This window comes from Ochotona princeps, chromosome 18 (genome assembly GCF_030435755.1).
Source record: "Ochotona princeps isolate mOchPri1 chromosome 18, mOchPri1.hap1, whole genome shotgun sequence".
Classification (NCBI taxonomy): Eukaryota; Metazoa; Chordata; class Mammalia; order Lagomorpha; family Ochotonidae; genus Ochotona; species Ochotona princeps.
Window position 1 is genome coordinate 41538835 of NC_080849.1, and position 13156 is coordinate 41551990.

Consider the following 13156-nt stretch of genomic DNA (forward strand, 5'->3'; position numbering starts at 1 on the left):
GTGCGGTAGCCTAGCAGCTAAGGTCCCCACCTTGCACGTACCAGGATCCCATATGGCCACTGGTTCTAATCCCTCTGGCCCTGCTGCCCATCCAGCTCCCTGCTTGTGGCCTGGGAAAGCAGTCGAGGATGGCCCAAAACCTTGGGACCCTGCACCTGCGTAGGGGACCTGGAGGAAGCTCCTGGCTCTTGGCTTCGGATCAACTCAGCTCCGGCTGTTGTGACGACTTATGGGGTGAATCACTGGATGGAAGATTTTTCTCTCTGTTTTTCCTCCTCTCTGTATATCTGGCTTTCCAATAAAAATAAATAAATCATGAAAAGGCTTTGTTTCCTAGCATTATTTTAGATTTTTTGAGACAAAGGAGATAATAAAGTCTCCTATGTGCTGTCTCCCTGATTTGCCCTATTGTTGTCCTATGTTAGTTTGGTACATTTGTTATAATTAGTGAACCAATACAGATAAGTCTTTATTGGCCCGAGTTCCTACTTCATTCAGATTTCCTTAGTTGTGACAGAGTTCTCTTTCTGCCAGTTATGTAGCATTTTTTAAAAAAAGATTTATTTGTTTGAAAGGCAGAGTTATTTGTTTGATGGACAGCAGAGAGGGAAAGACAACTATCATGTATCTTCTGGTTCGCTCTCCACGTAGGTACAATAGCCAGAGTGGGCACAGGCCAGAGGTAGGAGCCTGTGGGTGACAGGGACCCAGCACTTGTGCCATGTGCTTCTCTGAGCATGTTTGTGGCTGGGACTAGTGCCAGCATCACAGGTAATGGCTTAACAGGTGTACCATGATGCCAACCACCCATTTTACATGTCACTGTGACACTGCTTTTCCCAGGAGCCAGGAGCTTTTGGGTTTCCCACATTGGTGGCAAAGGACCATAGACTTGGGCACCTTCTGTTTATTTCCCAGGCATAATAGCAGGAAGTTGGATCAGAAGAAGTTCAGCCAGGACTCCAACCGATGCCCATATGGGAGGCTGGTTGTACCATAGTGCCAGCCCCCAGGTACTTTCTAAGCAATAGAAATATAAAACTGTGGTAGAGTGTGCATTTATTTAGCAAGATATTTCTGTAAGGGCACAAATTAAGGAGTATTTTCAGCTTTGCAGGCCATTACAGTCTTTAACAAAGCTATTCAGTTTTGCTGTTGTCATGCAAAAGGAGACATAGATGGTGCACAAATCAATGAGATGGTTTCAACCAGGCTTTATTTGTGAAACTGTATTGTGAGCCACATTTGCCCATGGTATGTTCATGGAGAAATATGCACCACCCATATCCATGCTCTAAAAAATCTTCCACAGTGCGAGGGAGAACATTTAATGGTTTCCTCAGGATTTGGATTCACAGACTGGAAAGTCCCAAGATAAAGTTAATGAATTACTTGTCAAAGCAGTTATTCACCTAGAGTCCCATCTTCTCTGTGGAAGGAGCCCAGACTATTCCTACAGGTTATTACCATTCTTTGATCGGTCCAAAAAAAAAAACTGTTCCCCACATGCACAGGCCATATTATTAGGTGTCTGGGATGACTAGACACCTGTCATTTCCTTAGCCAAACAAGGGTCTTGAAGGAGAAAGGGGAGGGGAAGGAACTAAGATCATGATCTGCATCTTATGGACCAGACACTGTGCTGGTTACTTTTCCAGTACTAACTCCTGAGAGTTTGTAAGAATGCCATGACACAGGTAGTGGCCAGTCCTTTTTATATTTGGTAGGTTAAAAATTTTTAGTAGGCATGTTCCACTTTCCACGAGGTAATTCTCTTCCTCCTCTCTCTTCTTCCTTTTTTGAAAAAAATTTATGTATTTTTATTTGAAAAGCAGATATTCAGAGAGAAGGAGAAACAGAGGGATTAAGATCTTCCATTTGCTGGTTCACTCCCCAAATGGTTGCAAGGCCAGAACTGGGACAGTCCAAAGCCAGGAGCTTCTTCCAGGTCTCTCATGTTGGTGGAGAGGCCCAAGGATTTGAGCCATCTTCCACTGCTTTTGCAGGCCATGAGTAGGAGGCTGGATGGAAAGTAGGGCAACTGGGACACAAACTGGCACCCATATGGGATGCCAGCACTTTCCAGGAGAGGATTAGCCTGTTGAGCCACCATGCCGCCCCCACCTCCTATGTTTGCTTGTTTCTTTGTTTTTGTTTTCTTTATTCCTATGTTTATTCTTGAGTCATGATATCCACTTTGCATTGAAAGAAGAAAATTTAATTTTTTCAACTTAAGGTAATTTAGCTATTTCTGGATTTAAATATAGTTAGTACAGGCGTAGGCATTTAGCCTGATAAAGGCACCCAAGTTTATATATAAGGTACCTGAATTCAATGTGCACCTCCAGTTCCTGATTCCAGTTTTTTTGCCAGTGCAGACTATGAGAATCAGCAGCTGATGACTCAGGGAGGTGAGTCCATGCTACACATGTGGCTAAGGGAGGGGGAGGTGGGTCTGTGCCACACACATGGCTCAGGGAGATTGATTCATGCCACATGCGTGGGAGACCTGGATTGAGTCCCCCATTCCTGGCATCAGCTTGAACCAGTCCCAACCACTGCATCCATTTGGGGGATGAACCAGTGAAAGAGTACTTTTTCTTTCTCTGTATCTCAGAGAATTACATTTTCAACAATGAAAAAAAAATTATATTTTCAAGCTCAATTCATGTAGAGTCTCCCCTCCTTCTCACTCCTTGTCCTGGGATGTACTGGGTTTCTGGGAATGTAGAGTTGTCTTGTAGACCATCCTGGCACAGGTGTTCAGCCCAGACCTTGGCTCTGCCTTTGCTGCATTCCACCTACTTCCTCTTTCCTGGTATTCATGACTCTTGATTTCCTGTCATGTGTCTGAGGATCCCGCACTGTCATCCTTCTTGTCCCAGACCTTGGCTCTTTGCGACTGTGGCTCATGCTCTGTCATCTTCTTGTTCCTTCAAGACTCACAGAAACCTTCTGCTTAGAATTCTGGGACTGCTTTGAGGTTCTTCTGACAAGGCATTCCTTTAGCTATAGACAGATTTCTGGTCTCTTCACAGGCTACTGTAAGAAAATAAGATAAACCAGGAATTTATAAAAGGACTTTATTTCTCACAGTTCTGAAGGCCAGGAAGTCCACAATCAACTCACTCAGAGATTTCGTTTCTGATGAGGGTCAATTTCCTGGTTCTTAGGTGACACCTCCTAGCCATGGGAGAGAAGGAAAATGAGAGAAAGGGCCTTCATAGTCCACTGTCATGGAAATATGAGAACACTGATCGCATTCAGGAGGGATCCATGCTTAAAACCTCCCCAAACCTCCCCATACCATCGTCTTGAGGTCTAGAATTTCAGCCTGTGAATTTGGGGGAATGCAAACCTTAGAGCCATGGTGCTAGGTTGTGTCTGTATTGGATGCAAGGCTTCTCTTGAAGACTTTTTAGTCTCCTAGGCCCCCTCTTGGGAAGCCAGGCCATGATCTTTCTGGCCCTGGACTCCCTTTAATCATATTTGGTTTCTCTCACTCCCTTCTCCCCTAGCTCCAGCTGACTCTAGCTTTCTGGTAACCTAGGACCTAGGGGACAGCATTGACAATTCAAATAATTGATTTGGACCCAATGTGGGAGAACTGGCCTGAGTTTCCCTATTCCTCAGCTTCAGCCCGGGCCTTCATAGACATTTGGGGAGTAAGCTTACAGGCAGAAATTCTCTTTGCATCATTTTTCTCTGCCTCTTAAATAAGTTGGGGAGAAAAGAACATGAATATTTAATCTGAAAATCCAGCCAAGAGTATAGAAATGCATTCCTCTTGCCCATGTAGACCCTGGGACACCTGATAATAGAAGCAGACCCCAATTCATTTTTCTGCCTATTCTGCCACTCCCACCTCACCCCTGGGACTGCCTGAGACTCCAGTTGTATGAAGGTCCCAGATACTTGGAACAGATAGTTGGGAAATAAAAGCACCTTCCTTGGAAGAGTTAGTCTTGGGGAAAAAGGGTAAGATATAGACGCTTCATAGACAGAGACATGGGGCAAGTCATACTTTCCGTTTCTGTCATGTGATATGGTTTGTCACCTCTGAAACTCCTGTTGAAATTTGATTGTGGAAGTGCTGGGAGGCAGGGTCTTTAGGAGGTGATTAAGTCATTGAGAGGTACTTTGCATTTCTCATGGGGTTAGTATTTATGGCTGTGAGTTCTCCCATTCACAGGACCAGATAGGCTATCATCAGGCCTAGTTGTTGTAAAACCAGACTCCTTGTGTCTTGCTGCTTCTGCATATTTCTCCTTGCCCTGCTGCTTTTCTGCCATTGTCATGAAACAGCATGGAGCCCTTCCCAGGTGCCAGGACTGTGCTCCTGGGCTTCCAGCCTCTGGAACCGTGAGCCAAAATACATCTCTTTCCTTTATAAAATGCCCAACCTCAGCTGTTCCAATAGAGAGACAGAAAATGGACGTAGGTGGAGGAAAGAAGACACAAGTCAGTGATTGATGGGGCCAAAGATCTGTGCACACCTGCTTGTACCACAGAAAAGGGGCCCTAGGAGTTAGAAAAAAATAGAGGGTGTGTGCTGTGGCTGGTTGTCGGCAGAGTGGATCCAAGGGATGAGAAACAGAGCTGTGGCTGAGCAATTGGCTTCTGTTTCTTTGGGCTGGTATTGGTGCCATTCGTCAGTAAATTCACGTGGGAAGGACCATCTGGCACATACCTTGATGTCCAAGGAGCTCCATTCAGAGCATTTGGGTTCTTTCTAACGTGGAAGTGGCACTTTCCCCAGTGGCATCACTGCAGGTGGATGCACAAAGTCTCAGTGTGGTAAGAGGGAAGCCAGGCCAGAGCAGGATTGCAACACTCAGGAGTTCTATGAGCCACGTCCTGCACCTGAGATGCCTCACCTGTATTCCCTAGTTTAACCCCCACAGAAAAGCAGTCATTGAGAATGATGGAGAGCATCTCCTCAAGGGGACAGTGGGAGCCGGATCTGCAAGAGGGGAAGGAGCGAGAAGGTGAAGGGGAATGGATACCTACAGGTCTGGGCTGCTGGTGACAAACAGAGCCAAGGAAGCGAGCAATTGTAATAGTTCCTCCTTGTTAAGCAATTTGTTTTAGAATGAGATAGACTGAGGTAAAGGAGAGAAGCAAGGCATGGGAAAGAGACCAAAGATGCAAGAGAAGGGTTCCCTGAGTTTACTCTTCTCATAGGCAGTGCCATGATGTTGCCTTACACATTGGCAGTGCTTTGTGGGGATGGAGAGAGAGAGAGAATTTGGGGAAAATGGCAACGAAGACTGCAGAATCTTGGCTAGTGACAGCTGCAAGCATTATAAGGGCAAATGGAGGGTGCTACTCCCAGATGCAGAAAAGAGAGAGAGAATATATATACATATATATATATACATATATATATACATATATATATATGTTGGAAGCCTCTACTCTGATACTTCAGGAATGGAGTAACAGAGAAAGGGGTACAAATTCATTGTTTGTAGCATATACAGGTCGAAGAGAACAGAGACGGTGTATTTTTTAGTTTTTTTTTCCCCTTGTCACCCTTGATCAATATTTGGAAAGGAAGTGTTGTTGGTCTTCCAACTGCAGCAGGATGTGCTCGTTCATTCTGTGGCCCGGAGAGGACACAGAGCCATTTACCACTTCCTGGAATATATCCACAGTAAGAAGAGAACAGGGTTCTAACCTGAGCCCATTGGGCTCCAAAGCCCCTGATCCATTCATTCAAGGCCAGTGAGACCAGGGGCTTTTAGGAGAGGTCCACCTACTCCAGAATTGAGGGTGGCATCACTCAGCTTGCCATCCCTGGATGGCTAGGGCAGCAGGAGCCAAATGGACTTTTATTTGTTCATTGACAGTGAAGGGATTGGTTTAGTACTTTCATCCAAAGTGTCAAATCAGGGTTCCTACATTCTCTTCCAGGTTTGGTTAGAAAGAGAAATATTCTTGGTCACTTATCTCATTTTTTAGAGCCAAGCAAAACAAATTGGAATGCAACAGGGCGGGCTGTCTATAAGGTCACTATTAGAGCACAAGACTAGAAGTGAGATTAGCTATAATTCTAATTCCAGTTCTTGTGAAGAATCTCTGGACCTGTCCTGTTTTCAAATTTCTTGCATAGATGTTGGAACTAATTCTTGGGGCATGTTTTGAGCCTAGCAATTAAGTTTGTCCATGTCCCACACTGGAGTATCTGGGCTAGATATCTGGCTCTAACTTTTGATTCCAGCATCTAGGCTCTAGGTGGCAGTGATGATGGCTCACATGGCCACCCACTTAGGAGATCTAGACTGAGCTTCTAGTTTGGACCATGGACCAGATTCAGCGGTTGAAAATATTTGGGAAATAAACCAGAAAGCTGAGCTCTCTGTGTTTTTATTTTTCTCACTGCCTCTTAAATAGTATTGCAAAAAAAAAATTTCCTATAATTCAGCAACAAAAACCAAGGAAAAATATGTCAAATTCCTAACCTATGGTGGGTGCTGTTAAAGAACCAGCACTTTATACTTAAGCCATGACTGGCCCAGCTCCTTTGCACCACTGCATAGGAATTGATTTTAAGACTCTTCCAAATTTTTGTAGTTTCTAGGCATGATTTCAAGGGGGGTATGGGCAATGAGTGATGATTAAAAAACACAGTAAGTTCTGGCAGCAAATGTTGGAAGACTGGCCTAGGGACAATTCTTCATTCCTGTCCAAGAGGACTAAATGGAGACCCTTTGGTTAAGCCCATTTAATGGTCTGTCTGGATGAATTGTTGGAAGAAATCCAGTTCTGGCAGTTGACTCCCACCTGGGTTTCATAGTGATCCCTGCTGTTGCAAACTCAAAGCTAATAAGTTCCTGGAGGAGGCTAGAAGCTGGGACACACAGCCTTAGCTATGGCAGGCAGGGCTGGACTGAGATTGGGAGAGCTCATTCATATGTTCATTCATGGAGACATGCTAACGTTAGAGGGAATCCATTGAGAAATTAAAGTTGGCCTTTGGAAGGCTGAGTTCTTCTGGCCTTTAGCCCATCTGGTGTAACATTGGCCCACTACAAACTTATCTGAATGAGGGGATGGAGGAAAGATGGAGTGCAGAAAACTGTTGTCGCCTTCTGCCTTGCAATTCACAAAACAAATACAGTGGCATGCCACGAAGGGATTCATCCTAGGAGAATGGAGCAATCGTGCAAATCTCTTCTTAGACTGAGAGGGCCACCTGTCCTTGTAACTAGTAAGTACAGGACAGTAGGAAGTAAGACAAACCATCACACTGCTGTTTAGAAAAACATTCTAGAGCCATGTTTTGGTAAAAACAAACCTGGCTTGCTGTTGAACTCTTTTCACTCAGACTTTCATTTATTCTTATACTCATCTATAGGATAATTGTAAAGTCCACAGAAAATGAAATTAAAAGATGTTTGTTTTGTTGCACAAAGAGAGAAATCCATGCAATTTTCTTATTGCTCATTTCCATGTGCTTTTTGAAGATGTCTCTGTGTGTGTGTAACCAACTGTTAGCAATATGCATTCCTTTGTTTCTCCTGCTTAGCTTCCCTCACCCCTAGATCTTTTTAAGATTCCATCACTGGCCATTCACCTTTCTGATTTCTTAATTTGTTCATTGTCAAGCCTTTCAGTGAGCCAGTGGAAGCTTTCTTCTCAGATACCTGGTGCCCAGTACTGACCTGAAAGGAGGAATCTGTTGTTCCTCAGAGCAGGTTTGCTCAGAAAGGATTCACACAAGAAGCGATGCTTGAGCTGAGTGCTAACAGAAACGCTTTTTAGATACCAAAGGTAGGGAAGCAAAATCCAGGTGATGGACGGAGGAAGGAGCAGGTAGTTTGGTGTGGCTATTTTAATGAGTGAGTAAGGGAGGGAAGGTGGAGACAGAGTTGGAAGCCAGGGAGGGAGGGCTTCCTTGCCCTTCCATGTGTGTCCTGAAGACAAGTAGGATCCTTTGGTGGATTTTAAATTTTTTTATTTGAAAGGCAGATTTTTATATATAGAGGAGGAGAGACAGAGATGTCTTGTATGTGCTACATCACTCTCCAAATGGCCACAATGACCACAGCTGAGCTGAGCTGGACTGAAGCCAGGAGCCAGAAGCTTCTTCTGGGTCTCTCATACAGGTGCAGAGTCCCAAGGCTTTGGGCCATCCTCTTCTGCTTTCCCAGGCCATAAGCAGGGAGCTGGATGGGAAGTGGAGCAGCCAGAACATGAACCAAAACCCCAATGAGATTCTGTCACTTACAGGTGGATGCAGAATTAGTCTGATATGCTACCACACCAGCCCCTTCGGTAGTTTTAAGCAGAGGTTAGGGGCTAATGGATTTGCATTTAGAGACAAAAGTATGGAAAATCTGGTCAGCTTTGCTTTTTCCAAGGTGACTGTGACAAAAATGTGAGCAACAGGCAAGTGTTGAATCTGAGCTTGTGTTTGCTTATTTCTGAAGCAGGAGCAGGAGGTGCATCAAGAGAGATGTGTTTGGAGAGGTGCATATATTGAAAGTACTGAATATGATCTTGAGTCAGAAATAAGTTACCATGCTTGCTCTTAGGGAAGGATTTCTTTGTCACCTGACGCAAGACACACATGCTGATATTGTTACCTGGTCTATAATGGCTGGCTGCATCCTTACACAGCTGTTTGGGGTGTGTGTGTGCGTGCTTTCAAATGGGAGCATTTCCTACTGTTTGTTGTGTGTAAGCTCAGATTCCAACTGCTCTGCTTTTGGAGGGATGGCTCAGGGAGAGGAGATAAACATGGATGCTAGAAGAGGAATTGTTTCTGTTTTGTTCTGTCTTCTCACAATACACAGCAAGTCAGGTGCCTAAAACTCTCCTGTGCACAAGAGCAGCAGATGAACAGAAGCCAGGTGTAGAATCATCTAAATACAAAGATGCACTGGGGCAGGTTAGATGGTGCATTAGCCACCTGACTTTATTTGCTGTATCATAAAGAGGGATCCAGATTTGCTAAAGAAGCCTCTGTAGACCTGGGAAGACCCTAGGCAGGAGAGGAGGCGGAACTTAATGACTGCAAGTCTTACCTTTGAGGCTCAGTTTGTCAAAAATGGAATTAATATTTTGGTGCAGAAAGTTTTTAAAACTCATGCATATAAGGGTTCTTTATAAAGTTCATGGAAAATGTGTATTATGATAAAATAATGTGTGGGTTTTAACTGTTTTGTACCAAATCAAATTTATTTTTTAAGATTTTTAAAAATTTTATTTAAAAGTCAGATATACAGATAGGAGGAAAGACAGAGAGGAAGATTGTCCATCCGATGATTCACTCCCCAAGCCGCCACAATGGCCGGAGCTGTGCCGATCTGAAGCCAGGAACCTGGAGCCTCTTCTGGGTCTCCCCCGTGGATGCAAGGTTCCAAGGCTTCGGGCTGTCCTTAACTGCTTTCCCAGGCCACAAACAGGGAGCTGGATGGGAAGCAGGGCTGCTTGGATTAGAACTGGTGCCCATATGGGATCCAGGCATGTTCAAGGTGAGGACTTTAGCAGCTAGGCTACTGTGCCGGGACCACCAAATCAAATTTCTAATAAAGGTTTTCCATGAAGTGGTTAAAGTCTACTTGTACTTAATGACTTATCTCAGGACTTTTCATGTTAGACTTTTTCAATGATAAGGAGAGATGGGCTCCGAGAAAAGGCTCTTTTATGGACAAGTCCAGCACAGTGGCTTCAGTTTATTCTTATGTTTCATCATGCATGGGCCTTGGAGGTAGGTTTTGGGGACTTCAAGAAAAGGACTTTTCCAGGTGGCACACAGCTAGCTGGTCCCCAGCTTTCTAGCATCTCTGTCTTTGGCCAATATGATGAAATACTTTCCTGATCATTAATGCCAGCTCTGGTGTGGGCCTGCTATCATGTCTGTACCTCAGCCATGAAACAGGGTCTTCTGGATAGTAAGATCCAAGCATTCTGTCCCTCTCACCACCTTCAACACCCAAATGAAGTAAAACCATGTCACAAGGTGCCTGCTTCCCCGGGCTAGCCAGGGGGCACATCGTGAATGTGGGTTGTTGATGGGAACAGGGCTTAGCTCCTCTCGATGGAGCCATGTATGTGTTTGTAACTGGTCCAATCTGCAGGTGTCTCCCAACTGACGATACACTAGCACATACATTTGTGTTTACATGCGTACATTTAACATTTTAAAAACCAGAACTGAAGAAAAGGCTTTGCCGCTGGGTAGAATTAAAGCTGACAAGTAGCCCTGTGAGTTTTTATTAGTACCATTATTGTTTTCTTTGGCTCCATGTATTATGTTGGTAAAATTATGCAAAAAAATAATTGTAAAAGGTAAATATTTTGTACAAAAATACAAAGTTTTAAAAGCTCTTTAAGTATATTTCTAAAAGTTGGCCTATATATTTGCATATCTGCATCTTTCCTACATTTTGTGTTTTAGACATGTTAAGGTACTGTTTACACAGTGTATGTTTTAAATTCTTCCTATAGCTCATCAACCAATGGTGGTTTTTCTTTCTGATTGGAGCATTTTATACTTTGGAAGATGTAATTGGCATAATGCTGTGGTTATCAGCCAAGAAAAATCTATGTGATGCAGTCCATCTGCACACTGAAAATCAATGTATCATCCAGGAGTGACTTCGAATTCCTAAGTTCTTGAGTAATGGTGGATGGCAATAAAACAAGCGTTGTTTTTCCAGGAATTGGTTTTCAGTGTTTTTTTCCTCCCAGTGTGATGAGGAGGTGATGTCATCAGAAACGAGTGTTCTTTGCCTTGGCGAGCCATCTGAGTGTCTGCTCACATGGTTACAGCTGAGTCCATTACACTGTGGATGACAGTACTAAAAGAGAGGAATAAGGAGTGAAATGAGGTTTAAGTTAATGTACAATTCTCAAAACGAAACATTCATTTTTATAGGAAAGCATCTAAACTGTGTCATCCAACAGTGTTAGTTTTTTTCAAAGGAATGTCTAGAAGCTGTTAGGTTAAATAAAAGCCAACTTTCATTTTGGAAGAGCCCAAATAAAAGCCCATTCTGGAAGAGCCCATTCTGGGGCAGTTCCATTCTAGTTCCTATCTGATGTGGGCAAGCAAAGCAACAGATGGAATATCTAGGTGAGTCGTCAACATCTATTATAACCTCTTATTTAGCTCTCTGTGTTTCTTCCTGTCAGTCAAACAGGCTGTGTGTTCCTTTGGTTGGTAACATGTCTAATACATGGAACAATGCCAGACTCAACAAAGGTAATCAATAACAGACTACTGATTGGATTTATGGAGAACTGGTATGCCATGCTGTTCTGAAAATAATGAGCTGAAATATGAATGAATGTGCCTCAAAAGGAAAAGGTAAGTGTATTTTGGTGAAAAATCCATGCATTTTTTGGTGATACTTTTTTCACAAGCCTTTTGAAGTTCCTTTAGGTGCATGGATTCCAAAGTCATTTTGACACCAAAAATTTATCTTTTCATTATATTTCCACAGATTTTTGAAATCTCTTCAGATTTTGAGGGTTTTTAAAAACAACTGATTTTTAAAAACAGTGATTTTATTGAAATAAAATTTATAAATCATGTAATTCACAGAATTCACTTCTTCACAAAGTTGTATAATTTAGAGCTACCAGGTTTTAGAACATCTTCAACACCTTCCAAAGGAACACGCAACCATCATTTGCTTCATGGTCCACTCCAACCTGGAAATCTAGTTCTGATGAAGGAAACCAACATGCCCATTTTACAGAGGGGTATGATAAATGAAATCATATAAAAACCCCATAAGGAAAACACTATTATTTCTCCTGAGGTTAATAAACTGCCCAGCTACTTGGTGACAAAACCAAGCCTAGTACCTAATTGCAGAATCTGTACCTGGAGCTCTTCCACTTGACAACCTCTCCTTCTGCAACAGGAACTAAACTCCACAGCTGCCCCTCAGGTTCCCTTGAGAGCCCACTCACCTGATTCCCTGTCTTTTTCGCAAATGAAGTTGTTGATATCGTCACACTGGAAATCATTCCACTGTCCAGCATAAATCAACCCCGCACAGTCTTCTCCTGGCCCTTGACCACGATCCCAGTTGTCTGGCTGCCCAGCTTTCCAATTTCTTTTATAAAGAGGGGAAAAAAAAGGAGGGGAGTGTTATTTGCTCAGTAATGCAGAGGTTTTCTTTACTCAAGAACAGCAGAGAAATGTGAAAAACAAAACTGATGTGTATCCTTGGTCTCAGGATGAAAATGCGTTGTTTAAGAAGCACTGCCTGTTTGTTCTTCAGCAAAAGCAGTAGCCGTTTGGCTGGGTTGTGTGCAGCCTGGGTTTTGTTTTTGTTTTCCACAGTGAAATCTACTCGTTGACTTTCACCATCACAGTGCTGAGGGAATGAATCCTTCTCTGGCACAGATGAATGACTCTCTAACGTGTACCGAATGCTGACTTCTGCATGGGCATGTATATGTGCATGAGTTCGATTTCAGTATCTCCACGGCAACGTGTCAGGAAGAAGAAGCAGGAGACCCTTGGAAAACATTTGCAAGAACCTACAATTACAGACAACTGGTTATAGTTCTCTGGCTAAGCTGTACACGGTTGATGGCTTTAGAAAGAAATAGTAATTTAATCCTCCTGAAAATGACTCATACATGTCACTGCTTTTTGTTTGGAGAGAGAGATTCTTAAAAACAAGTTTTCTTTAGGATGAGTTCATTCGAGGCTTGTTCACTTGGATGTGCTGTTCAGCATGGCACATGGCCAGGGTTAACAGTTCTTGAATCTGTTTCTGTGCAGTAAGTCAGATGTGTTCCCAGACTCAATTCTTGTAGGCCCCATCATGCTGAAGGTGCAGGTTTATGCACCAACAAGGTTAGTGCCTGAGAGGAGCCTGCCTCCCACGGATGCTGGGAAGGAGCGGTTGTAGCCAGAGCTGCTTCCTGTCAACTATGACGCATTTGCCCATCAGTGCTAGGGTGTTTGTCCTGGGGTCACTTGAGGAGACAGTCCATGGAGTCCCACATCTTTGGACCATAGGACCAGAGGGTGGTGGGAAAGGACACTTGAAGTTTATACTCCAGGGGTGCAGAAAAAAAAAGTAAAGTTGGACTGTCCCACATCACATGTGTACTTCAGGATATTTAGAAAATTGAATAGTGACCTCAAAGAAATCCAGTGATGAAAAAATAAGCTAGAGGA

At 43.4% G+C, this 13156-nt stretch overlaps 1 protein-coding gene across 1 annotated transcript in view; it reads right to left on the minus strand.

The window, feature by feature from the left end:
* Positions 1-10189: 10189 nt before the first annotated feature.
* The window catches only part of COLEC12 (collectin subfamily member 12), a 181230-nt gene continuing 178263 nt past the window's right edge, over positions 10190-13156 (minus strand). Inside the window, exons 9-10 of the mRNA XM_004579610.2 lie at positions 11932-12077; positions 10190-10811 (exon numbers count right to left, since the gene is read on the minus strand). Of these exons, the coding sequence (XP_004579667.2) occupies positions 10792-10811; positions 11932-12077 (166 nt within the window). The 3' untranslated portion in view covers positions 10190-10791. The remainder of the gene's footprint in view (positions 10812-11931; positions 12078-13156) is intronic.